Raw genomic sequence first — 27,914 nt, 5'->3', positions numbered from 1 at the left:
AGGGCCTGTTGTTCCTTGGGCTCAGTGAAGAAACCTTCTGTTTAATCAAGCAAGTGTTTTTCCAATCATGCCTCCTGGTGAGTTACAGAACGATGATTGTTGGGTCTTGTTTTTGTTTGTTTGTTTTTATTCTTTTAATGCCTCCACTTTCCTACCCCCTCTACTGCCTGTCCCAACGCTTCCTTACTTTTTTAGCAAAGGAAAATATGAGGACCCACACAGCTCAGGAGCCCGGAAGGTGCCTGGTACTGCTGTCAGCTGACCTCCCTTCGCCCCGTCTCCCAAGGCCTAGGAGTCTTACAGGCTTTCTGGGCCTCCCACACAGAACGGGAGCACAGAATAACCCCTGAGGGGCAGGGATGCCAGTTCTGACTGCTGTGTTTACATGCAGTGTGCTTTTCTGTCTTACAGTTGTTTGTGGGCCTTGGGTTCCCCTATGAGGGCCCAGCTCCCCTGGAGGCCATCGCAAATGGATGTGCTTTTCTGAATCCCAAGTTCAACCCACCCAAAAGCAGCAAAAACACAGACTTTTTCATTGGCAAGCCAACTTTGAGAGAGGTAAGCATCTCTTAAAATCCTTCTACTGTCAATAACTTGATAATAGCTATGTGTTCAGTACTAAGAGCCCATGTAAGCTCACAGCCTTGGATGGTAGGTGCTACCAACTTCATTGAACATGGTTGGGTGGAAGGACGGAGTGAGGGGCTCAGAGATGAAGCACATGGTGGCATCTCATAGCTAGGTGGTGCTACAGCCAGGATTTGAATCCATTTCTGCCCCTCCACAAAGTGGGATTTTTTTCATTCCGCCCCAACTCTATCTTAATTCAGACATCTCCAGCTGAATGAGCTGAACTCTGATTTTCTGAATGGTTTGTTATGAAATAAGGAAGTCGGCTGGTTAACAGGTATTTTGACAGATCTACTCTCCATGGTGAGTTGTGAGGGCTAAAAAGTGGGCTGCAGGTCCTTGAAAAACCATCAATCTTGAGAAACAGGATGCATCTGGGTAACCAAAGTGATGTATCTGGTGTGTTAGGCCACCGTCAGCAGGCGCCACCCTGAGAAGCAGTCCTGCCATTGCCCCAGCTGTTCGCAGAAGCTTTATTCACAGGGGTGGGGAACGGCTGATCTGCGAGCCAGGTAAGGACTGCAAAATCATTCGGTCTGGCCCTGCCAAGGCATCAGGGGTGAGTTAACTAAATGTTTGACCAAATATAGCAGGATAATTTTTAAGTCGATAATTTTGTATGGCCTGAGAATGATGTTATAAAATTCCAAATGGCCCTTGGCTGAGAAAAGGTTCCCCACCCTTGCTGTATTGGAAGTGCCTTTAGAGATCATCCTGAAAATCCACAGTGGGTGATGAATCACCATTGGAGGCAGTCAGAGTTTATTAGGGGCAATAAGCAGAAGTCTTGTGGAGTATGTGAGTGACTAAGCTGGGTGTTTATGCAACTGGTTCTAAACAGGTGCATGCAAGAAACCATGGGATTGATTTTCTGTTATTCTGATGTAGTTCGTAAGCGGCCATGTGGGCTGCTGGCAAGGAGGAAGCCTGAGTATTGGCATCACTGCTGTGCCCTTGTCCTTTAGGGCCTTCTCCTAGGCCTAGGATAACCTGCTGGGCAGCGCTCCCCTGACATAGCACCATATCACAGCACTGCTAAAGCATTCAGTGTACAATGCTGCCACTCTGAACATTTCTGGGTCGATTCTCCCAACCCCCAATACCACTTAAAATGCATTTTCCATGGTTATTCTTTACTGATCAGTGATCTTATCAATTCACAGAGTTGGTTATTTTGAGAATTCTTTCCTGTGCCCCTCGAAATCATTGCTGAAATGGCCAAAGGAGATAGAGGAAAAGTAACAAGATCTGTAGATTATCCTCAAAAAGATGAACCTGTGGCCCGGATAACCTGGGGCAAGGTCTCCCTGTGGGCGTGTGTGCGCGCGTGCACCCTTGCTTTTTCCTTCTGCTAGTATAATACATTTGAGTTCTTCGTTCTGGGGAGTGGTTTCTTTTTGAGAGGTCATTCCTCAGCAACACTCACACACACCTGTGTGCCAGGTGCTGTGGGAACGCACAGTCTTTGGAAAGGGTTGAAAAGATGCTCCCAGCAGTGAGAACATCTGGATTTAGGAGCCTCTGCTTTGGCATGTGACTGACTTCTTTAAACCTTTGGCATTTGGGGTAGAAAATAAGAGCTAAGAAATGACCCCTGTGTTTTAATTTAGATGAAGGAAATCTCAGAAGTTCTATTTCTGCCCAGGTGTATAATTATTTGTAAGTTTTAAAAACATTTTTGTGATAGAATGTTCATAATGTAAAACTGACCATTTTAAGATTTTTAAGTGTACAATTCCCTGGCATTAAGTACATGCACAGTGTTGTCCAACTATCACCAGTCATTGTTTCCAGAACTTACCGTCCCGAACAGAACCTCTGTGCCAATTAAGCAGTAGCTTCCCATTCTCCCCTCTGCACAGCCTCAGGTAAACTCTATTCCCTCTGCCTCTATAAACTTACATATTCTAGATACTGAATGTAAGTAGAATTGTATAGTATTTGTCCTTTTGTGACTGGTACATGTCACTTAGCATAATGTTTTCCAGGTTTATTCATGTTGAAGCATATATCCGAACCACTTTTTTTGTTGTTGTTTTGTTGTTGTTAATCCTCACCCAAGGATATTTTTTCCATTGATTTTTAGAGAGTGGAAAGGAGGGGGAGAGAAACATTGATTGGTTGCCACCTGCACTCGCTCTGTTTGGGGCCGGGGTTCAAGCCTACAACCGAGGTACTTGCCCTTGACCAGAACTGAACCCACAGCCTTCAGTTCATGGGCCAACATTTTGACCACTGAGCCAAACAGGCTAGGATGGAATCATGTCCTTTTAAGACTGAATAATGTTCCATTGTATGGATATACCACACTTTATTTTCCCATTCTTGGGTTTTTTACTTTTTGTCTGTTGTGAACAACACTGCTCTGAATACTGGCATACAAGTATTTGCTGGAGTCCTTGCTTGTACTTCTTTGGGGTGTAGACCTACAAGTGGAATTGTTGGAATTTACTCTTTTCTTTTTTTGAAATAATTTTAGTTTTAATGAAAAGTTACAAAAATTGCAGAGTTTGGGTTATATCCTCATTCAGTTTCTTCTAATGGTAACACATTACAAAACCATTGTACAATGATCAAAACTAAGAAATTAACCTTGGGACCGTAGTATTATCTAAACCACAAACTTTATATGGACTTCACCAGATTTTCCAGTAATATCCTTCCTATGTTCCAGGATCCAGTCCAGGACCTCACATTGCATTTTAACTGTCGTTTCTCCTTAGCTCCTCCAATCTGTGACAGTGCTTCAGCCTTTCTTTGCCATCCATGACCTGGTCATTTTGGAGGAGTGCGAGTCAGGTTTTTGTACACTGTCCCTCAATTTGGATTTGGCTGATGTATTCTCATGATTAGTGTGAGGGCTACACATATTTGCAGTAATACCACAGAAGTGATTGTGCCCTTTCCAATGTATCAGATAAGGGGTGCATCTTATCCCAAGTGACGTTAACCTTGATCACTTGGTTAAGGGAGTAACTATATAAAGTAGTAGTAACTATAAAGTTGCTGTTTGTCTTGTAATTGGGGAAATACTCTGAACTTGCACAAATATCCTGGTTCTCCTATTTATTTAAATTTATCTAAATTTTTTATGATCCTCACCTGAGGATATGTTTTTTAATTGATTTTAGAGGAAGAAAGGGAGAGAGAGAGAGAGAGAGAGAGAGAGAGAAACATTGATGTGAGAAACATTGAGAGGTTGCCTCCCATATATACCCTGACCAGGAATTGAACCCAGTATGAGCTCTGATCGGGAACCAAACCCCCAACCTTTTGGTGTACTGGACGATGCTCCAACCAACTGAGCCACCCACCAGGGCTTGCCCATTTATTTTTACCATGTATCAGTGGATCTTGCCTGCAGCAACTATTACTGTGGTGCTCTAATGGTGATTTTCTTTTCCCTCATCATGATTTCTTTTTAATGTATCAAAAGCAAGGAAACCCATCTCTTTCCTTACTGCAGTTTTTATAGACAAGCCTTTGAGAAATGATTGATCTTAGACTGTGTTGACAACTGGTACCTTTTCATTAGTGATAATTCTAAAGATTTTGATGCCACTTTGTTACAAGTGAGTACATTTTCCTGAAGAAAACAAACAAAAACAAATGTAGGACAATTAAATACAGTCTAACTATTTCCCAGTGAATTATGTAATACTAGAGGCCCAGTGCACAAAATTCATGCACTCGGCGGCGGGGGGGGGGGGGGGGTTCCCCTCAGCCCAGCCTGCGCCCTCTCGCAGTCCAGGAGCCCTCGGGGGATGTCCAACTGGCGGCTTAGGCCCGCTCCCCCTTGGACATCCTTAGCGCTGCTGTGGAGGTGGGAAAGCTCCCGCCACCGCTGCTGTGCTCGCCAGCCATAAGCCCGGCTTCTGGCTGAGCAGTGCTCCCCCTGTGGGATCGGGCCAAAACTGTCTCTCCAACATCCCCCGAGAGGCCCCGGATTGCGAGAGGTCTCAGTCCAGGCCAAGGGACCCCACCAGTGCACGATTGGGGCTGGGGAGAAACGCGGGAGGTTGGCCAGCTGGGAAGGGACCACGGGAGGGCTCCAGGACGTGTCTGACCATCTCGCGCAGTCCCAATGGGCTGGACCCCAGCAGCAAGCTAACCTACTGGTGGGAGCATCTGCCCTCTGGTGGTCAGTGCATGTCATAGCAAGTGATTGAGAGGCCTTAGCATATCATTAGCATTTTATGCTTTTATTGGTTGAATGACTGACTGGTCGACCAGACACTTAGCATATTAGGCTTTTATTACATAGGATTCCAGAGACCAGATTAGCAGTATGAAGTTATTGAGAAAAGTATGTTCATTATTTTCTATCAGGTGTCACCATTTAGTAATTTGCTTTTTGTTGAGATCATGGAGGGTTTCATTCTTCATTACTTAAAAGGAGACAGGCCTTGTAGCTGCCCCCAGTCATTTAGTTCCTCCTGGCCCTTCAGAGATGAGACTGGTTACAGTGGCTCTGTGGGATCTTTCAGCGGTCGCTTAGCAGGTGACCTCACACCAGTGACTCCATTGGTCCTGGCTCTCAGGTGACCTCACACAGGTGACTCCATTGGTCCTGGCTCTCGGGTGACCTCACACAGGTGACTTCATTGGTCCTGGCTCGCAGGGAGGCCCGGGATGCAGAAGGTCAGTTGGCAGGTGTGCATGGGGCCCTACAGGGTCCATGGTACCAGTCGCTGCATAATCAATGGAAATGTATAAATATACTAGTGTAGTTAAGTCAGTGAAGGCAGGAAGCTACCTTGGAGCTGTGCCAGGTGGAGGGTGTGCTGGGTTAACTGAGGAGGGTGGGGAGGAGCTGTGCTTTAAAGGGGAAGAAGAAGAGTGGGATTCAAGCCTCAGGGACATGAATGCTAACACGTTGGAAGGAAACCCAAGGTCACTTTACGTTATGCAGAAGGGCAGTTTCCATATTCTGTCCAGCTCCTCCTCAGCCCAGAGAGCAGATGGGAGCCAGCACTATTACACCGTCTTGAGAGGAGCCAGTGAACTTGACCTCATGGCCTGGAGGGGGCACCCCACTCTGTCCCTTTAGCTCACAAAAGCCACAGAATTTCCCTAAACAAAGACGCTTTTAATTGGGAAACAGGTATCAATAATTCTACAGATTTCTAAGGAGCAAAAATCCCTAGAAATTACCTCCCCCTCCCCCTATAGAAAATTTTTAACTGAAGTGCGTATAATTACATTGCTATCTTTTGTACCAATGCTAGTTTCAAGTTAAGAACAATTGATTCACATAAATTGCATGTCTCTTCTTTGCCTTCATTTGAAGAAAATGTCTAGATTCTTCTGTTTTTAGAGAACAAAAAAACTTTGTCTTTATTTTTTGCATTGGACCAATTTTTAAAACCGTTGAGGAGAAAAAGTTCCATAATGCCGGAAATAATGTGGTCGGCTCTCAGTATACTTTAAATGTAGTATAAATTGGATTTTTATCTTTATATTAGGAAACATATTAGTAGATTCTCAATCATTTTTATGGCATTTTGTAAACCATTAGAAATTCTCTAGCTTCAGGGGGAGGGGTCTTTATTTTTTTGTGGGGTTTTTGGTGGGTTTTTTTCCCCATAAAGGGAACTTATGTCCTCCTTGGAGATTTAATAGCCGCTCTGAAGTAATGTCTCACATTTAATAACATTTTCATTACTTTTACAAACTGTACTCCAGTAAATTTACTGATTGATATACAAGGAAGTAACTTAGATCAGACGGTTCTCAATAAATTAACAAGAAGGAACATAACATTCAGAGGGGGAATAATGAATCACAAAATGCCTTACTCCTAAAATTAAGTAACCCTCAATAAACGCAAATGCATAAGGTTATAATGGCTCTGCATTTTGTATTTTCCAAGTACTTAGAACAGCCTTGTAAATAAGCAGGGGCCTGCAAAGGGCAGGGAGAGACTGCTGATGTGTGAGTGGCTAACTGGTGTACACGTGGCAGCCTGACCTCACCCTGCTTCCACTGTAAGGACCAGCGATGTAGCTCGTTCTGGGCCACAAAGTGAACACGCTGTGACATTTTGCTTGTTGTCAGAAAAGGTCTAATACAGATAGACGCTCAGTCGGGGATTTCTTTTAGGTTGGCAAGTTTTAAGAGAGCGATGGAGAGACTGGTGTTTACCTTGGATTTTGTTTGGTCTTTGTCTTAAGAACCCAATAGCATCTTTTAATATCATCACTTTCCTTTCTGTGTAAAGCCAGTAAGTTGTTGAAGGGTCTAGATTTGAATTTGCTCAGCCACTTTGTAGCTGCAGTTGTTACCGCCTTTAGGCCTCACAGCCCTCCTGGATACACGGGAAACCTGAGAACTGATGCATGCCAAGCCATGAGCACGGTGCCTGGCTTCATCCACATGTACTAAACCTACAGTATGTGCTGAGGGAAGCGAATGCTATTTCCGTAGCTCCCAGCCTGTGGCATTCCGTGGGTTCTATTCCTCACCAGGAGTCTGAGCAGAAGAGGGTTGGTGTTGGCGGGGAGGAGAACTGAGCAAGCTAGCGAGGGGCGCGACTCCGCAGAGGAGGCGAGTGAAGTCTGGTGTGCCTGCACCTCGGGCACCAGGGCGGGCCTGGGGTTGAGACTCTGACTTGGCCACCTGAGTCGTTCGTGCACACTATCTGTGTGGTAGGATACAAAGAACGGTGACACAAGCCATGAGAGGCGCCGGTTCAATCCCATCCTCTGAGCATATGGGGGAGCCAGCGTGGCCTCCACGCACGGGGCCTTGCCCCCAACAGGCCCAGTGCCTCCTTTTATTACACAATGAATAGAACATCCACTTTTCTCCTCCTGAAGTGAAATATGTAAATAATATGCTTTGCCTGCATATACAATTTCTAAAAAGGATTCTCTAACTCTAATATAAGGAAGAAATGAAAGCAAAATAATTTACAGTAAGGTAATACGTATTTCAGTGTGCATGTAGTCAAGAAATACTAATGTGTGCCCAAGAACTACACAGAAGACACGTGACATTCACTCCTCCCTCTAGGAATAAGTTTGTATTTAAGAGAAATAAAACATGCAGCCAAATCTCATCAGCTCTTTGCTTATAACTAACGTGAAAGAGGAGCTAAATAAAAAGTTCCTATATATATAGCCACATCCATACACAGTTGGCATTAACGGGGTGGCTGCAAATGCAGACTGATTAGGGAATGGCATACTGGAGGTTCAAATCCTCCGAGTGAAGTTGACTTTGTGCTGCCGTTTTTTTTCTGAAACAATACGGCTTATTGGTGGCGTTCCAAATAAAACAGCATACAAGCATCCCTGATTTACATGGCGGTTGTGTGCCAAGCAAATTTGGTGTATATTACAGCTGTGCCAAAGAGTCAGGGCTGTGAACCCACAGGAGAGCCCACTAGGCAGGTGAGAGCTGTGCAGGGAGTGGACGCTCTGCCCTGCGCACAGCTGTCGTGCACATCACCAGGTGCCTGGCATCCTGGTCTCACCTACCCAGTACAGATGGCACCCCCAGGCTTCGTGAGAACTGAAAATGCTCCCACAAATGCCAAGAATGCCTCTTCACACCATAACCTTAAAGGGAAACAAGAATAAAGCTGAAAACTCATTAGAGGGGTGAGTTTACCTGTCTCGAAGAATGGGCTCTTTAAGATCTGAGAATCACCAGCGTTCATACTGGGTTTCTCTGGACACCCTTTCTTCTCAAAACAAAGCCCTCTTTGGAGCAAACCTTACCTTGCTTTTCTGAGTCCATATTGTCTTCATAAAAATAGAGTCTTCATTGTGCTAATGATTACTCCTGATACCATCCCAAATCCCCTGATTTTCTGGCAGCATTAGTTCTGTCTGTCACCATCACTCATCTCCTATGACTTTAAGGCCTTGTTGTAATTTTCCTGTGCTTACCTGTCTATCCTAAGCAGTGTCTTTTAACTCAGACAGGATTGATCTGGGTGATTTCAGGGCTGCGATATGATGGAAGGTAGTAAACCTTCATTATTTCTTGGTGCGATATTGGGGGTTGAAGTCACTGTGACTTCCTCCATGCCTCCTGGTTATGACATGCCAGCTCTTCTTTCCGAGTGGGATTCGAGATGTGGAGCCATTGCCGGGTCTGCCTCCCAGACCTCACCGCCTCTGGCAAGGCCATGGCCAACATGCCACCCATCCCAGAACCTCCAGGAGCCCCTCCAAAGTCCTGGGGTCCCATCTCAAAGGGTCCGGGACAGCCCTGGGCATCTATCTTTTAAAACATCCCACATGAACCTGTTAGGATGACGCTGACTCAGTTTCCTTATCTGTACCTGTTAATGCCTTGCCTACGCATCCAGATGTTTTGGGTGGGCCCAAGAAATATCCCACTAGCTCAATGGTTTATTGTTACCTACTAATAGTTTACTTAGGAGGTTCTGATGGCCAAGGAAGGGCAGAACAAGTATCTTGTTACTTGTGCAAGTGCAATTTGGTACCATAAAAAGCCTAACACCTCATCTAGCACAGAAGGTTTTTTTTTAAAAGTGTGTGAGACTGAGGTTTTGTCTTTTCTTTTTTAGCTGACATCTCAGCATCCATATGCTGAAGTTTTCATCGGCCGGCCCCACGTCTGGACTGTTGACCTTGACAATCAGAAGGAAGTGGAGGATGCAGTGAAAGCAATTCTAAGTCAGAAGGTTGTTTCTTTTATTTCATTCCCCGCCCCAATCCCCCACATTTGTAATGTGAACTGAAAAGTGTGGGAAGTATCACAGGCCCTTTGACCAATGAGAACATTTCCGTGTCAGCTTAACTCTGGAATCAGAAAATAGCCAAGCTGTAGGACGTGGCCTGGGGACCTCATGGGTGTTCTGTGAAGTGGAAACAGAGCTGGTGTCCACATGTGTGTGGTTCTACAAACCCTGTGACAGGACTCCTGGATCCCAGACACAGAAATAGGAGCTCAAATTATAGGACTTACTTAGTGACCTAATTATGTAGCTCTCACAAAGACCCGAAAAGATAACCTTGCTCTTCTACAAAAACAGTGAGGATAAGGAATATTTAAGGAAATACTGGGACATGTTTTGATATAGCATCTATTTATTTGGCTTTTCTACCTAAACATTTTCTAGAATTTTGTATAAGTAACTAACACCTCTGGACTCTCTTGATCAATTCAGCAGACATTTATTAAGTCCCTTCTGCACACTCAGCGCCCTCTGAGCCACTCTAGGGGATGCCCACTTCCATGAACATGGTTGAGGCTGGCTGCCTGCCTGTAGGAAGCTTCCACCATGTAGGAAAGGGTTAAGTTACTCTCTCTCCCACCCCCAGGAATGTCTTGGACTCTATTGGGTGTACCTTCCCCTGTACTCATCCTTTCAGAGCACTTTTTCCTATTGTAATTTTTTAAGAGAAGCTTTATGGGCGTGGCTGAGAAGGACTGTAATCAGACAGCTGGGGTGCAGGTTCCAGCTCTACCACGTACAGCAGCACCCCCTCAGGCAGTTATTTAACCTTCGAGTCTCAGTTTCCTCTCTTTGTTATAGGCTAATATTATGTACTTTAGAGAACAGTTGTGAAGATTTAGTGAATATAAAGAGCTTAAGTGCAGAGTCTACCACCTGGTATGCTATTGGTTAGTATTATTAAGTCAATATTAGTATTACATACTGTCCTTATCTTTGTCATTGATAGTCTGGATTTACACTAGACTCTAAGAAACATGAAAGCAGTGACTATATCTGTCTCACTCTTATATCCTCAAAATCCAGCATACCTGATGGATGGAGAGAGGGAGGAATAGATGTTTGCAGATTATGTTCTGTGCCCATAACAGCATGCAAACAATTGAGGAGTGCAAGTGGAGAGAGATTTCTGGAAAGTGCAGCACATCAAAAGCCTCAGCAGAAAGGCATGCCCATGGGGATGGAAGGGCTTCCTTCTTTCTTGAGTCTCCCGGTAACTTAGTAAATTCATTTCCTGGGACTGCCATACAAATAACCACAAACTCAGTGGCTTAAACCACAGAAATGTATTTCCTTACGATTTTAGAGGCTAGATGTTGGCATGTCCATGGTCCCTTCAGAGCCCCTAGTAGAGGACCCTTCCTTGTGTCTTCCACCTTCTGGTGACTCAGGTGTTCCTTGACTTCACTGCTGCACTTGAACCTCTATCTTAGTCATCACATGGCAGTTCGTGTGTGTGTGTCTTCTCTACTTCTTAAAAGGACATCAGTCATACGGATTAAGGCCCACCAAATCCAGGATGACATCATCTTAACTCAATTACATCTACAAAGATCCTGTTTCCAAAAAAAGATCACATTCACAGGTACTGGAAGGTAGGACTTCATCATATATTTTCGGGGACTTCATACAACCCACATACTTAGTTAAGTGCCCATCTCCTTTAAGAGGAGTAATTTAAAAGCTAATGTAGAGGCAGAAAATCGTGGATCATGGAGTCTTCCTTTAGTAAAACAAAAGTCAAAGGGGAATGAATGTCTGCTACATAAGGCACTAGGTGTGGGCACTGAATTCCATCTGCTCACTCCTACGTGATGCTGGCCCTGTTCACTCCATGGAACTTCAGTGCTTCACATTGTAGAATCCTGATCAGCCTTTTTCATCTTATTCTAACCTATGTAGGCCACTTAATGGAAAACAAGTAATTATAATAGTAGCTGATACAGAGAGAACCTCTTTTTACACATGTAGAGTCTTTCTGTATGCCTTTATGAGCTTCATCCCATTCAATCCTTCTTCATTTGAGAAGATTAAGATTTAAGGAAATTAAGTAATTTACTCAAGATCACACAATTAATAAGTAGTAAAACCTGGATTGACCCCTAGGTTTTTTAGACTAGTTTGTTAAGATTTAAAACAAAAATCATTTAATGAAGTACAGTAAAGGGAAAGATAAGGTAGGAAAGAGAGATGAAGTAAGGAATGAGATTAATACCAAAACTGTTATCTTTGAAACCCTTCCACTTGTTAGAAATGGATCAGAAATCTGGCGCCAAGCCTTCTCATCTATAACTACAAGATTTAAAATTACACAACAATAAAAAAGCAAGAAAACATGACCCATCATTAAGAGAGGAAACATGAATAAAATCAGACCTAGTGATAGCACAGGAGTTGGAATTATCATATATCCCCTTTAAAATGCTAAGATCAGTACATTAAAAGACTTGGTGAAAAGGTGGACAGCATAAGTGAAGAGAGGGGGAATTTCAGGAGAGAGCTGGAAACTTTTTAAAAGCCAAATGAGAAAATGCTGGTACTGAAAACATAGGTTCAGAAATGAAGAACTCTTTCAGTGGGCTTATCATTGGACAGTACACAGCAGAGGAAAATATCAGTGAACTTGAAGACTTCTTAATAGAAATTATCCAGGTTGAAGCCCAGAGAGAAAATGGAGGAGAAGGAGGGGAGATAATGGGAAGTTCCCAAAGCCAGCAGGAACCACACAGTGTGGCCAGCAGGCACCCTTCCTGTGGCCATATGAGTAACAGCCCTATTTCCACCAAACATGACCAAGACCTTCTCCCGCTTCTCCACGATGGCCCTGCTTGAGTTTGTCCGTGACTGGATGTGATACCAGCATTCCCTTTCATTCCACTCCTCAAAGAGGCCTTGACTTGTTTTCCAAAGGACTGTCATGCAGAATCTCTCTCTCTCTCTCTCTCTCTCTCCCTCTCTCTCTCTCTCACACACACACACACCTCAAACCTTCCTAGCAGCCTCTACATGGGAGGCTTGTGTTTTTCAGCCCCGAAACCAAGTTTCTGGAGAGCTTCCCACGAAGAAGCCCTGCTCCCATCCACAGCAGGTGGCTAGTGCAACTCAGGGTGGCAGAGATGGCTTACAGATACCATTTTTGTTTTTTGCTTTTCCTTTATAGTAAAATTATTTGGCTATGAATCTTTTAAAACAGTGAATAGGACCACAGAGCAATGAATGAGTCAGCCTCCCTTTGCTTATCTGAGTTTGGTTGCTAGGAGGACACAGGAAGAGCCATTTTTCTGTATTGCATTGAGCCCTTTGAATTAATTAACTTCCATTTATAGAATGTTTCTGGAATCATCCATTGGTTGAGTAAATAAGAAAAGAAAGGTTTATATTTGGTATGAAGGGCTACGTACATCTGGGTTTGAAAGGACATAGCAAGCGCAAAAGCTTGAGATGAGAAGACACAAGGGAAGTCAGTTTTTCAAAGTGTTTTGAACTCTTTGGAAATGAATTATCTTGGCACAGAATGACGTCTGTTCTTGTAGAATAATCATGCACTGATGTTATAATACTTACGCTGAGCCTCTTTCAGTTCTGTCTGGATGGATGTGGGTAGGGATGATGAGATACAACTTGTCTTGTGTGATGCGCCATTTGGTTGTGTGCTTGAAGATATGTCATGAAATTAACAATCATGGTTGAAGATTTCAAAAGTAGTGTGTAAATCAGCACACACACAAAAGGAAGAAGATACCTTGAGACCAACTGCTTTGCGTGCTCACAGAAGGCTGTCTTCTGGGTCAGTTGTCCCATTTTCAGCCGGCCTCAACTCGTAGATGTCTTGTCCAATTCCTCTACCCAGTAGACTCAAGATAGGGAAGTATAGACTTAGACTTAAGAAGGCAATGGTGAAGGTGCCCTCTGTTCCATTGTTGACAGTGCTGTGGGGCTCTCTGAAGCTGTCACACAGAGACCTGGTCTCTCTGTGCAGCAGAGACCAAACTCATTGTGTCCCTTCCCACAGGTGTCACATGATTGATCAGACTGCCTCCCCCACCCCACAAAGCCCCTCTGTGTCTCTGGCTACCCTCACAGCCTGGCTCCTTAGCCTAGTGATCACAAGGCTTTCGTGGAAATCCCGTGAACCTCTTCCCAGCCTTGTCTCCAGACTCCATGATCCTGAGCTCTACCCGCCTGCTGTTTTCTTCAGTGTCTAATCTCACATCACTTACTATGCTGAGGATACCTTCCACACCTTGGCCTGCTGGAATCTTAGCTGACCTTAAAAGCTCAGCCTGAGTATAAGTCGGCTTTGGCCTTCCAGCCTCCCAGGACCCTCTACATGAACTCTTTGTGGCACTATGTACACTCTGGTTTTTCACCACATGTCAGTCTCACCTACAAAAGTAGAACAATGCTTTTGTCACTGTGGTGGGGCCTTAAACCACTCATCGCAGGCCTTTCTCAGAGCAGTGGGCATGCATTCATTCAGCAGATGTTTGAGTGCATGTTGAGTCCACACAGGTGCCACACTACTTGGCACTGAGAGCAGCAACAGATGCTGCCCCAGGGGCTTACCTTCTAGAAGGGAATTTCCCCACCATTTGCTGAATGCCTACTCAGTGCTGGGCACTGAACTAATGCTTACTCCCCTCTCCCCCTATATAGTCTTCACCACAGCTTCGAAGAGATAGGTTTTTCTCATCACTGTTTCACACATGAAACCCTGAGGCTCAGAGACGTAAGGTAAGTGGCTCAGGGTCCCACAGTTAGTAAGGAGCAGTGAGTGTGTGAACCCAGGACTCTTGACTTCCAAGTTCATAGCTGTAGCCCCTCAGAGGCTGACACAGGCATCGGCACTGAGTGTGAGTCCGAGGAGGACTGGGTGTTGCCTGTTCTGTGTCTCCCTCTTTTGTGATACCGTATTCTGTGTCCACAGATCGAGCCGTACATGCCGTATGAGTTCACATGTGAGGGGGTGCTGCAGAGAATCAACGCCTTCATTGAGAAGCAGGTGAGGCTCTCCGGAAGTCCCTATGTCTCCGTGTCCTGCTTCCTGTTACCCAGGAGGCTTCTCATGAACGGTTAAGGGTGCACCATGTTTCTGGGGTCCTTTTCCTGATTTGAAAGACTCCAGAGGCTGGATAATGGTTTTGGGGGATTCTGAAGCAGGCTCTGTCATGGTCACCCGGGGAGTCAGTCTGTCATTGGGGGAAGAATGTTCTTTAGACAGTGGAGGCCAAATGAGAACTGAGGGAAGAAACTGGATGGTCAAGATGAAAACCCGCTTGACCATCAGACCTGCATCTGCCCACGCTCTGAGAGGCGTCACAAAGACCTGGTGGGGAGGGGACAATGAGACAGCTCCCTGGTCTTGCCTGTGGTCATTCCTCGCCCTAAGTAAGGTCAGGATGGGAGCCTGTGGTTTCTAAGCATTCCTTTAATAAATGTCCTGTCATTCCAAATACGTTAGGACTTCTCAAACATCCAGATGGTTTTCAAACATCTTTTAAAACAGGACCCCTTTTCAAGTGAAACTTGACATGAAACCTAAGTTATATAAAGCAGATAAAAGCAGAACTGTATTCGCACACCAGGGGGTGGGGTGGGGGAGGGTTCGCAAGTCCCATGACTCTATCAGAGTGTGGAAGCTGTGGCCCGTGCTCATGGAAGTAAAGGCCAAGCTTGTCACTGCTCTCATTTGTAACATTTTAATTCCTTAGGCTTCAAAAGCAACACGGAGCTAGAAATAGACAGACCGAGAGCCTCTGTGGGTAGCGGAGTATGAACTCCTTGACCAGAGTCCAGAAATAGGGGCTCCTCTTCAAGGGCAAAGCAGAGGCCTTGGGGTGATCAAGAAGCCTTTACACAATAGGGGGTGAGGATTGTGCAGCCTCAGATGGAAACGGTACATTGAGATGTAAGAGGCCAAGACCACGGGCCCAGTGTAGGCTTCAGAGGAACGGTTTGGGTTGACGGCGTGGTGAGCTGTGAACAAGCCTGTGCTGCTGCCGGACAGGGAGAGCTGGGGGCGGAGGCTGCAGGGCGGCAGTCTGGGCTTCTGATTTTTTTTTGGGGGGGGGGGGGGGGCACGGGATGGCACGCTCTGCAGCCAGCCACCTGGGCCCCAATCCCAGCACCACCACTTTCTGGTCCTATGACTTCGGTGTGTTACTTAGTTTCCTCCCCTTTGAAATAAGAATAGTAATAGAATGGCTAGGGCTGATGTGGGCATTAAATGTGAGCTAGTACATGGGAAGTGCTTAGACCAGGGCTGGCACAGTGCTCAATAAATGCAAACTAATATGCTGATTGCTCATACATTATAGCATGTGTAATATTGTATTCTTACATAAGTGTTTTATTATTATAATACGTTATACAGTATTACCCATCAGACTTCACCACGAGAGCTAAGCATTTGAATTATTATCCTTCAGTTTTTGTATGACACCTAAATTATGAATGACAGGATAATCATCCTGACCCTCACAGCCATTTGCCTACAAACTCTCTGCCGTGTATGCCACGGTCACCATCTCATTTAATTCTCACGTCATCCTGGGAGGTGGCAGGAGTAGCCCCATCCTCTGGACACACACATTCACAGGGCTCACAACCCTGGACTCAAGGCTGATGCTGGGCCGCTAGGAGCTCAGGCTGCACCCACGGCATTGCGGGGCCCGGCCACAGCAGGTGGCCCAGAGCTGCGCTGCCCATGTTCTCAACTCAGGCAGCTCGGGTCATTCCTGAAGTGGGGAGGGGCTCTGTGACCTCCTGGGCAGTGAGTTTTAAGAGGGCTCTTACCAACGGCAGGGGAGGCTTCCTGAGGGTCTACCAGGATCCCCGCTCCTGAACCTCACCTCCTCCTCTCCTGTCTCCACTTCCTCTCAGGGAAAAGGGCTACTCACCACCACAAGCGAAAAGACTCTTTATCAAGTTTATTCAAACATTTTTATTTCTTTCTATCCTAAGACTCTTGAATCCCAGCTAGTCCTTAAAAGTCCTTATGTGGCCTGTTCTCTGTAAATCTATTACCCGGCTTCCTTTCGGACACAAAGGCCACACTCCCCAAACCTTGCTAACTGCCTAATGCAGGGGCCATGCTGGCTTGCTCACCTCTCAATGCCACGTGCCTGGGCCTCTGCCTGGCACACAGTAGGTGCACTATAACTCCCCATTGAAGGAATGAATGAGTGAGAGGCTGAGTTTGGTTTGTTTTGTTTTTCATGTGTACTAGGAAGGACCTGTGATTGGAAAACAGGTCACTTAGACATGCTGGTGAAACTGCCCTTTCACTCCACCTCCTGGGTGGGACTTCTCCGCAGAGCTCTGTGACTCACAGACACCCAGAGCTCTTTCTTGCCTGCTGCTGTTCATTCATCCGCTCTGTAAAGATGTCAGCTGTGTGCTGTGAACCCCCAGCCCTGTGCTGGGGACTCCCGGCCATGTGCTGGGAGTTGGGAAAGAAAAGATGTCCAAGAACTAGCCCCTGTCCTCAGGTAGCTTCAGTTGTCACAGAGAAGCCAGTTAGAGCCACAGGCCACACCTCTGGTGTAGGTTACGCCCTGTGATAGTGATGTGACCAGGATGCTTTGGGGTGCTTGGCTCAGAGATTCTCTCCCAAGGCATTGGCAAAAGATGAGTCCTAGAGGCAGACTGGGGCTATGGGGAGGATGGAGGGAAAAAACGAAGAGAAATGGAGGTGAATTATTGGAAGTTTAGTTGTGGCTGAAGAGCGAGACGGTATGAAGGATGAGGCTGGAGGAGGAGGCAGATCATACAACGACGCTGAGGCTCAGCTGGAGATTTCAGATTTGATCCTGGACAACAGGAAGTAAAGGCTTTACGGCCAGGTGAGGGCCGTGATGCTGTCAGACTGGGGTTTGGGAAAATCACTCTAAGCATCTTCCAGGTGTTTCTTATTAAGCATCTCCCGGTGCGGCACAAAGCAGTAAAGGGGCTGTTCTGAATGAAACCTCTGAGGGTTTCATTGATGCCCTAAGTTCCCAGCTCCGCGGGGAAGGTGAAGCCAGAGCCCCACTGGCTGGCAGATGGGTCCTCTGCCTGGAATGACCACCTCTGGCCCCAGCCGGAGCTTTGGGGTTCCTTGTGTTTGCAGCTAGAGAGCCATATACAAAGAGCAGTGGGACTCAGAGCGGTGTGTCTGGTTTGAACAAGAAACCTCAAGCTCTGAAGAGGTGGTAGCCCCTCATGCTTCCCCAGGGGCCGCAGCTCTAATTAGGCTGATCTCTGCCTGCAAGTCCTCCTGTGATCTGCGGGGAACAAGGAAGCTTTCATCCCAGAGCCCTTTCAAAGGGCCCATCGGATCCCCGGGCAGTGGGAGCAGAGGGAGCCGATTGGCAGCAATTGCGAGAGCCCGGGCTGCAGCGTGCGGTGGAGCTGCTGGCAACAGGAACCTGCCTCCACCCCCGCCCAGCCTGCTGGAGCCCCCAACAGAAAGAATCCTGGCTCCGGGGAAACCGCCTGCTTTCCCTTCAATGTCCTTGCCTCCCCTGCGCTGTACTAAAATGCCGATTTGGATTGCAAGCTCTTTTAAGTAGTCTCTCTAACTGAGGTCCTGTCTCCAGCAGCAGAGGTTGGTGGACAGGCCACAATCCCTGGTGATCTGAGACCAAGAGCACTGTCTTCCCGCACCTGAGCGGGTCCAGGCTGTGAGGGCTCTCAGTGTGCATTTCCTGGGCCAGAGAGTAAACGGGTTCTTGTAAAGGAATGTTCAGATTGGTTTCTGAAATCCATACCTATGCTCTTCGACACTATTTTCTGCTTGCGGTATAGACCCTGTATATATGGAGGGCGATTGTGCTCATGTTATTTTGCAAAGCCCTGTGTAAGTCACGTGAGAAGCGTTTTGGAGATAGGGAAGAAAAAACGAGTTAACTCCAGGAGCCACTGTGGAATCAGCTTTAGTTCCAGGAAATGGGCTCATTGGAGCCCATCTTGAACCCCTGGGGAGTAAGGGCACAGCTGGTGGTGAATCTGGATAGTGGCTGAACAGTGGAGGTGACAGGCTGCAGGGCAAGAAGAAAAGGAATTGAAAAGCGAAGAGGTTATCACTAGTGTGAGGAATGTTTGCTCTTTGCCCAGCCATTGCTGATCCCAAAGCAGATAATGATTAAGCAGCGAAGTTTCCTAACCTCACTGCTATTTCTCTTATGTGCATTGGGGGTAATACTCCCTACCCCTTAGGGCTGGTGGAGGAATCAGTAGATTAATAAATACATGTTTAGGGCTAAGACAGTGCCTGACACAGAATAAATTCTCTGAAGGCCTTAGCTACTCACCACTAAAGGAGCCCAGAAACTAACCAAGGTGTGTTTTTCAAACAGCCTCATTGAGGTATAGTTGTCAAACCTTAAAATTCACTCCTTGCAAGGATGCAATTCAGTTTTGTTGGTTTTTTTTTTTTTTTAATAAATTGATAGTTGTGCCATCACCTTGACAGTCTAGCCTGATAGCTTCATCACCCCGAAAAGCTCATTTGTGCCTATTTGCATTCGGTCCTTGCTCCCTGACCCGAGCCCCAGGAAGTGCTGATCTGTTCTGTCTCTGTAGATGTGCCTTTGCTGGGGACTTCTGGCTTCTTTTCCTCAGCATAATGTTAGGTTCATGCACATTAGCATGGATCCGTGCCTCATTCCTTCTTCATTGCAGACTAGTATCCCCTTGTATGGATGTACTGCAATTTGTTTATTCACCGGTTGGTGGACGTTTGGGCTGTTCCCACCATCTAGCTGCTGTGAACATTCACGTGCATGTGGACGTACATTTTCCTTTCTCCTGGGCCGACGCCTAGCAGTCGAAGGAGATGGAATGTGAGAGGTTTACATGCGTGGAGATCGTTCTTGGAGATCAGTCACCGCAGCTTAGTTCCCAGCCACCTTCTCTGTTGCCCAGGCGGGGAACACACTCTCCCATCACTGAGATCAGCCCCAGGGGCACCCGTGGACGGACTTCACTCCTTTTGAGGACAACACAGGCTGAGAATGGTGGGTGCCAACAGGCAACCGAGATATGTTAAATCTGGTCAGTCAGTCAGTATTTATTGAGCACGTCTTCTGTTCCTGGATTTCCAGCTGTGACATAAATAGCAAATGTGCCCCTTACCCTTCAAATAACTGGCCGAACTTGGCCTGAACCCCAATTTCATGACCTAGAACTTGTCCCCACTCCCCTCCTTTTTTTTTCACAGATTCCTGGTCTTACTCTTAATCCTGCCTCCAGATCTATATCTGAACCTGTCTTTTTGGTTCCAGACAATCCGTTTGCACCTGATCTGTCATGGATGTAGTAACCCTGTTAAGGGTTTGGTTGGACGGGGTAGCTTGTGGAAAGGACCCCATCCTCTACACCCAAGGGAGGGACTGCCCCTCCACCGAGGGCTTCTCTCTGGGGAGGAGCCCACCCCCTCTTCTCTAGCTCTCTTGGTATTTTTTGAATAACATCGTCACCATTGCTGTCACTTAGCCTTTGTTACAAAAGCAGCAGCACCCTTAACTTTTTTGCAATAAGTTGTGTTCATTTGTTCAGAACATTGCTTTTTCTATAAATTTGTGTTAATAAACCCTTCTCATTGCAATTACTGCAGGAAGTTTTCAGAATAGTCAAGCAAATTTAGGGAAATTTGGTGACTGGTTGAAATAATTGTTCTGTGTTCTGAGTGGGCTCATTAACCAGATTGGAAATTACTATTTATGTTTCATTCTGTGTTTATAAGGCCTCTCTTGGTTACAATGTTGTTCTACTCCTGTCGAAGCTCCAAGATGCAAAACCATTAAATTCAGTTCAACAGCCCTTTATTGAGCACCAGTTATCTGCAAAGCACCCTGTTAGTGATAAGCCACTAACTCCTATTCAGCCTACAAAACCCTTCTAAAATCCCCTATTATCTGGAAGCCTTCTCTGATAGCTACCACCATCACCCCTCCCCTTCCCCCAGAGTTAATTCTTTTTCTCCTCTGAGTGACTGGTGCATTCCTGTTCAGACGTCTGTTTTGTACTGTTCTTTAATTTTGTTCATGTTGGCCTCTCTTACTGTGCACGGAGCCTTTGAGCCAGAGCCTGTGCTTCGTTCATGTTCCTGTTTCTTGCACTTAGGGAAGATTTGAACAGTCATTTGTAAAGTTTTGAGTGGATGATGAGAAAGCCTTCAAAGGCAGCATGTGAGGCATGAGTGATGGAGGTTTGCTGAACAAAGAAGCCAGTCTGGTCTGAAGCCATGGTCCCCCTGCTGCACGGCCCCATAGCCCCATAGCTGCTTGCCTCTGCTTTGCTGTGCTCCTGCTCTCTGATCTCAGCACAGCAGATCCTGCCACTCTGCTGTCACGCAGGGTGGGGGAGGGGTGGGGAGATAGGGGTCGAGGGGGGGAGATCTGAAGTGGGACCCCTATGGACTCCACCACCTGTAGGTTCTTGATTACCCGGGAGAGAATCCAAGAGCCAGTCCGAGTGAGAAGGAAAGCAGGTTTTCTTTAGGTTGAGAAAAAGAGGCCAGGTCGGGGTCCCTGGAGACAGGGTGAGGGTGAGCCCGGAGCTGACTGCACCCACTGCTGCCCTGGTTGTGCAGTCCTGTGTGGGCATCTGGGAAGGAAGGCGCCTGCGAAAGAAGCGCAAGTGCACATCCCAGTGGCCACAGCAGACTCGAGAGTGAGCTGCGCTGGGCCAGTCAGTGCTTGGGATGTATTGATGTGTTCCCAAGGCTGGGTTGTTTCTGAACTTGGTGCCAAATTCTGCCTCTGCCTCTGGTTGGGGCAGGGGGACCTGGTTCCTACTCAAATATGGTCCTTTCTGAAGTGCCGTGGCTTTGGCCCCCTGTCAGTTTTCATTATAATGAAGGTCTGAGCTTTGGGGTTGGTCTCTGATCAGTTTTTCCTCCATCTTGGATTGACCTGGTTTTCGCCAGTCCTTGCTGTTGTTGACTTCTGCGACTGCCCACCCACGCCACAAACTGGTTCCCTTTGATAGTTTACCTGCATTTTACAGCAAAAACTGAGGCAAGATTATGTAACTAGCCAAGATCATTCTGCTAGTAAGTGGAGGAGCTAGATTCAAGCCCAGGCAGTTTGAGTTCTGAACCCTTATGCTTTCCTGCTTCCTAGCCAGTATTTTGTTGAATGAATGAGTGAGTGAATGAATGAATGAATGCATGAGTGAGTGGACGAATGCTTACGGCGAAGAGACCGGTTGGCATTGCCATGGTAGCCTAGGCTGAGGTTGGTTGACTGAAACAAGACCTCCAGCCTCCCATGAGCACCCGGGGCCTTGATCCAGGGGTGAGAAGAGGATTGTGAAGGGGTCCTGGGCAAAGGGATGGCTCTCGTGGAGAAAGTGTCATACATACTCCAGGCAACTCGACCTCTTACCTCTGGACTGTGGCAGCAAGTAATGGTCGACCTTAGAATATTACCCTTAACATTTCTGGGTGCCTCTGAAAAGCCGCCTCACTTTAGCTCACAGGAATTATATAAGGACTGAAGGGCAAGTGGTATCTCCATTTTAGATGTGATAGAGAGCTCAAGGGTTGTCAGTAAAGTCCCCCAGCTGGGACTGTAATTGTAGCCCAGATCCCCACACTCCTGCCTTACTGGCCCCGTGCTTACTGGGAACACCTTCAGACCTTCCTCGCTTCAGTTTTAAGTCTTAAGAAGGACCTGCTGCTATTTTTACTATTGTCTCCCAAAACAGACTTCTGAGAGGATGCCAGGCCAGCCCCAGTGAGCCCTGAGTAAGCATGCCTGGAGCCCGTGTGCATGTGTACTTGCACTGAGCTCTCCACTGAAGGGACGTGGAGGCGGTCGGCTGCAGTGGTCTGCTGAGAAGTGAGCAGATGGGACAGAGCCACCCTGCAGCGGAGCTTTGAGGGCACTTGCTTTGTGCAGACTTCATGGTGCCATGTAGCCCCCGCTTCTCAGATGCACAGGCATCCCCTCTACGGGGGACAGGAAGAGGGGTGAGCACTTGTGGTCCACCTGCTGTTTGCCAGCCTTCCGCTCAACTCCATCGCTCAGTCAGCATCACTTTCCACAGATGAGTGATGGAGCCCAGACCAGACTGGGTAGCGTGCCCAGAGCACCCCAGGGACAGCGTCAGATCCAGCCTCCTAACTTGAAGTGCCTTCCTTGGCCACATCACCTCCTAATCTAACATGGCAGAGTCTTTCTCCTCATTTATTTTACTCCTGGGACTGCTTCCCTTACCACAAGAGGCTAAAAATGAATAAGGAGCAAAGTTTCTAACTGCCTGTAGGTGTCATATAAGGAAAGACATTCTGTGGGTTTTTGTTCTTTTTAAGAAAAGCTCTATGCCCGTCCAGTGTGGCTCAGTGGTTGAGCATCAACCAGGAGGTCATGGTTTGATTCTCGGCCAGGGCACATGCCCGGGTTACAGGTTTGATCCCCAGCAGGGGGCGTGCAGGAGGCAGCTGATCCATGATTCTCATCATGGATGTTTCTCTCCCTCTCCCTTCCTCGCTAAATCAATAAAAACATTTTTTTTAAAAAAAGCTCTAAAGCCAGTATTGGAGCCTCCAGCCTTGGAGGACTTCCAGTTCCCCAGCCTAATCCAGGGTTGGGCTGCCCTGAATCCAAGAAGCAGAGAAGTTCTCACGGGGCTTTTAGGGATGTAGACGGCTGGTCTGACCCAGGTTTCTCTAGTTGTTTGCTTATCCCGTGCACTCGCACAGTAGGCTTTGGTGTACGTTGGATTTAAAATCTACGTATCTTAATACTTAAAGGCTGTCGAAGTTATCAGATGTCTCCTGGAGGTATATAAACAAAGTAGTGTGCATTAGCCCAGCCCACCTGGGTCTTCCCTAGACCTGCTAGTTTCCTCCACTCCCTCTAGATCCCGGAAACGACAGGCCCTGCCCCATTCTGAGCTCCCACACCTGTGCCAGGGTGCCTCCCTGATGGGCTGCAGGTTACCTCACGTCCTCTCACCCGTCCTCAGACAGTTTTTCTAGCTGTTGAATCAGGGCGGCATTGTAACTGTTTTCAGCCAACAAGCCCTGAGCCCAACCAAGGCTCCCCTTTCCTGTTCCCTGGCAAGGGCCGCCTCCCCTGTGGGCTGCTTGGCAGGCTGGGGATTGCAAGTTGCAGCTCTGATCCCTTGGCTGATGGCTTTGTTGTCATTCCAGGACTTCTGCCACGGGCAGGTGATGTGGCCGCCCCTCAGTGCCCTGCAGGTGAAGCTCGCTGGGCCAGGGCAGTCCTGCAAGCAGGTGTGCCAGGAGAACCAGCTCATCTGTGAGCCATCTTTCTTCCAGCACCTGAACAAGGACAAGGACCTGCTGAAGTGAGTGCCGGAGCGGGGCGGGGCGGGGCGGCCCAGAGCAGGATGAGGTTCCATTTCCAGGCTCCTGGGCTGTGGGGAAAGATGTGGGGAGGTGAGCAGGTTGCAGCGCGATCCCCCCAGAGAAAGTTAGCAGCATTTCTATTATTAGGTGGATGAGGTCACCTGGCATGCCGATATATTTAGAATTCGAATGAGGGCATTTTATTTGCATAAGTAATGTCATGGCTGGGCTTGAAGACTGTGGGAGGTGTTCACTTTGCTACCGTCATACCCGAGAACCATAGGAGCGGAGGTGGGCACAGAACCACAGCAGTCTGAGACGTGCAGGTGGCGGGTGAGCCTTGTGCCCTAGAGTGAGGAAGGAAGGAGAGACATGGGCAAGGACCTGGCAAGAACTGCCTACAGCAAAGTCCACACCACCTTCCCCTCTTGCAGCCCGTCCCTGTTTGCATGTTTGTCCATCTCCTCTGGTATGAACAGGCCTGACCCTGCCAGGTCCCTCGGCAGGAGGTGGGTGAGGTGGGCGCCCGGAACCTGGGCCAGCCTGCCCCCAGGAGGGGCCCTCTGGATTGCATGAGCTTTTGCCCTCGTGCTTGCGTTGTTTTTACTGACGCCACTCACTTCCCTCTGCATCGGCATTTTGAGTTTGGCAGTTGCAGTTCCCAAATTTCCATGTGCGGTTTCTTTGACCTCTGACTCATGGCCCCCTCTGCAGAGCAGTGGTCGGTCCCTGTCTCACAGGGTGTTTAAGGAACACAGTGGCCTCTGGAGCGAGGCGTGCCTGGCCCCGCTCTGGCTCCGTGCTTGTCGGAGAACGAGGTCGGCCACCATGGTCACCGTGCACAGTTGTCTGAGCTGGCCTGTTCGTTATTCCCAAGTATAAACCCACTTAGAAGAGCACGTGGCTCTGGCGTCTCAGCCGCAGGGAAGCCCTGCCGAGGAGGGACGTGGGAGACGGACGCCCTCTTCCTGCCGACACCAGGCTCTGAGGCTGCCCGGGCTCCCCATCGACCGAAAGGCCAGGTGGGGCCAGTCAGTGCAGTGCTGCTGTGGTGAAATCTGGGAGAGGGAGCGGGCTCTGGGATTTATGGGAAGCCTGCAATGGTCCTAGGAGCTTCCATTTCCACGCACATATCCCGGATTCTGGGGTCCAGCAGGGGCTTCCCCCCGGCTTGTCTTAGGAACAGCTCCGGCAGCAAAGTGGCTTTCCGAGAACCCCCAGTGTCTATGCCTCAGAGCCTGGACTTGCTGGGGGCAGACTAGGGACTGTCCACCCAGAATTGTCTCATTGCCCCCAACCTGTTCCCACGAAACAGGGATGCTGCTGCCCGGGTCCCGTGATTGAGGCCCCACAGCCTGCCTTTCCCCCGGGCACAGGCCTAGGTCCGGTGAGGAGACAGGAAGGGGAGCCAATGGACTAGTCCCCTCTGTCTCCTCGATTTTCTCATCTGTACAATGGGGACATCCTGGGTGATGGGGAGATGATGTGCAGCCAGAGCTCTGGATGGGGGAGCAGGCCCCAGGTCACCAGGAGGAGCCAAGAGAGCCAGGCCCTGTGCCATGGGAGAGCCTAACGACTCCCGTTGTAGCCACGTGGGTTTCTTCTTGGGAGCCTACAGGGAATGCTAACATTGCAGTAAAGCTGCCTGCAGTTAATTCTCTGAACGTAAGGGCCCTACTGAATGCGTTGTGCCTGCTTTGTAAATGCTGACAGTGTTGTAAAACCCCAGCTGTCTGCCATCTGTTAGTGCCTCTTCAGCACGAGGCCCCTGGCCCACCCATGTCCGTGGCCAGTTAGCAGTGAGGGGCTCCACACGCCAGCACTGCTTTTCCTGCTCCACCTTGCGGGCCTGGATTGTGACATGAATTGAGCCCTTTGGAGCGTCCCATGCTGTCTGTCACCTTGAATCGGGAATCGGCAGCTGGTCTTGAGCTCCGGTGCAGGCAGGGCACGGTGTGCGTGCTGCAGGGGCAACGACCAGCTCCTGTGCACAGAGCGTGCGCAGTTCTGACCAAAATGGGTGGACACCCTGGGATGAACCAAGTCCAGGCCGGGGGGGCCCTGTGGGGAGGGCCTCGCTCCATAAGTAGGAACGTGCATTCACATGAGACCTTGTTTGTGATTTGGCTGCCTTTTCAAGTTGTATCTCATAAAATACTAGATTATTGAGTTTGGGAGGATTTTAACTAAGCTTTGGTGCCTCAGGACAGGGACGATGGGAGGGCCAGGCCAGCTACGGCCCCCCACCCTGTGTGTACCTGTGTGTTGGGGATGAGCAGCTCTGTTCTCTCAGGAACTCGGGGGCCCATGAGGAGGCGGGCCTTTGCCCTTTGATTCTTCCAGAGCCGTAAAATGTAAACCGAGGCATTGGGCCTCAGGAGCTCTAACTCTGCCCTTTGAGAGAAGCTGGAGAGGCAGCGCCCTGCAGAAGGGAAACTAGACCACACCAGGGTCCCCGCGCAGGTGTGAGGGGGTGTGAGCAAGAATGGGTGTGAGTGGGTGTGTGTGTCCGGTGACAAACATCACAGGAATACAGAGGCTGGAACAGTGGCGTGCATGCCCTGGAAAGGAAGGGGTCCCCAGTGGAGAGGGGATTGCGGGCTGTGGGGGCCATCTGGGCTCTGGATACACTCCAAGGATTAGGAAAGTCACCTCACCTCTCTGGTGAATTCGCTCACCAGTTAAGCAGGCATGATGGCATGGTCTTCCTGTGTGGCCAGGGTTGTGGGGCAGGGCCCTGCCGCTGAAGGAAGGAGCGCTCCCTGGGGCCAGCAGGTGGGTGGCATCCAGAGGTGGCCAGAGCTGTGCCACACCCTGGACCATGGGAAGACTGTGGTCTCCGACACCATCTCTGGGCAGGCAGGCTGCTCCCACGACCACCCCGGTGAGATGCGCTCACTCACACCAGGAGATGAGCCTGGGGTCTGAGTCCAGGTGACCAGGCAGGAGCTGGAGGGTTCTTTGTGGCCACTGACAGTGACAGCCCCTGCCATGGGGTCTGAGGTGAGTTGCAGACATTTCCATGCTCCTGCTTAGCAGGGTACCAGGCAGATGACTCAAGATACAGCAGATGCTATCATCCTCCTAAACAAAGAGCTGGAGCATACTGTTTCCCAGGCCGCGTTCCATAGGGAAACTTGGGTGCACATGTGAGCTCCGAGACCCCCTGCGGTGGGTTGGCCAGCTGGGATAGCCTGCGTAGGCTTGGAAACCCTAAATCTCTGTTCGATATTCCTTTAGGAAAGCCATAAAACCCCACTTCCTGCCTTCGCCTTCCTGCTCCACAACCTTAACCCTCTGCACGCCTCCACCTCCTGGCTGGTGTGCCAAGACCAGAGGTGATGGAGGATTTAGGGAAGTCGCAGAGCCCACTGGTGACTGCAGGGGTGAGACCCTCCCCAGCACCAAGCGCCAGGCTGGCAGCTCCAAGAGCCACCAGCATCCCCAGATGCCCTGGAATTCGCCTGATTAGTGTTGGCAAGGGCGGTGCCAGGGAGGGTGCTAGTTGGCTGGAGGAAGACAAGAGGGGGCTGGAGGAATGGGGCCAGGGGGAGGGGGACCTGAAAGCTTTGCAGGGACAGCAGGAAACCAGCTGCACCCTCCCCTGTCCGCAGGAATCGAGACTTCTGTGAATGTCAGAAAATTGAGACAGTTGTCCTGTGTGTCTGTTCACACTGTGGGCAGGGAGGCCGGTGGCCTAGCCCGCCCAGTGTCTGCCAGGCAGAGAACCAGGATGGCGATGATGTTTGTGACAGCAGCTCCCACTTCCTGAGACCTCCCCCAGCGCTAGCCGTTGCCCAGTGCTCTGAGGTGCTGCTGTCATTCCCGCACCTCCCGTGGTTAAGAATTATCTACCCCAGTTCACAGAGGCTCCGTCATGGCTCCAGGGTCACAGGTCTGCCTGGCCGCCTGGACCTTCTTCTCTGAACTGTCCCCACAGGGTAGGCAGGCACCAGGCTGGACACCTGGTGCCCAAGGGGCAGGAGGAGAAGACATGGCCCCTCTCTGTGACAGAGGCCGGCAGTGTTGGGCTGAGGCAGTGTCCCAGCCGGAGAGGCAGTCACTGGGTCTGCAGCCCACAGACAAGCCAGCTGTAGGAGATGGCAGAGGAGCAGGAGCACAGGCTGGGGTCAGGATTTAGACTCCTCCCTGCAGTCCTGAGGCCTAGCGCTTACCTGGGGGGAAGGGGCGGGCACTGCTGTCGCCATGGCTGCAGAGGTCCAGTGAGCCTCGCCCCAGAGCAGCACCTCCCTCTGGTTAGCAGGGTAC

General features: G+C 48.8%; 1 protein-coding gene across 2 annotated transcripts in view; it reads left to right on the top strand.

Moving 5' to 3' along the window:
• Positions 1 to 27,914, top strand: part of MGAT5 (mannosyl (alpha-1,6-)-glycoprotein beta-1,6-N-acetyl-glucosaminyltransferase) — a 333,468-nt gene that overhangs the window by 298,630 nt on the left and 6,924 nt on the right. For both annotated transcript variants that reach the window (XM_015566532.1, XM_006767746.2), the window contains 4 exons: positions 412 to 558; positions 9,173 to 9,289; positions 14,271 to 14,345; positions 23,487 to 23,644. In XM_015566532.1, coding sequence (XP_015422018.1) covers positions 412 to 558; positions 9,173 to 9,289; positions 14,271 to 14,345; positions 23,487 to 23,644 — 497 coding nt within the window. The remainder of the gene's footprint in view (positions 1 to 411; positions 559 to 9,172; positions 9,290 to 14,270; positions 14,346 to 23,486; positions 23,645 to 27,914) is intronic.

The sequence above is a fragment of the Myotis davidii genome, unplaced genomic scaffold (assembly GCF_000327345.1).
Source record: "Myotis davidii unplaced genomic scaffold, ASM32734v1 scaffold923, whole genome shotgun sequence".
Taxonomy (NCBI): domain Eukaryota; kingdom Metazoa; phylum Chordata; class Mammalia; order Chiroptera; family Vespertilionidae; genus Myotis; species Myotis davidii.
Note: the sequence above shows the minus strand (reverse complement) of the source record. Positions and strands in the feature narration are given on the sequence as shown.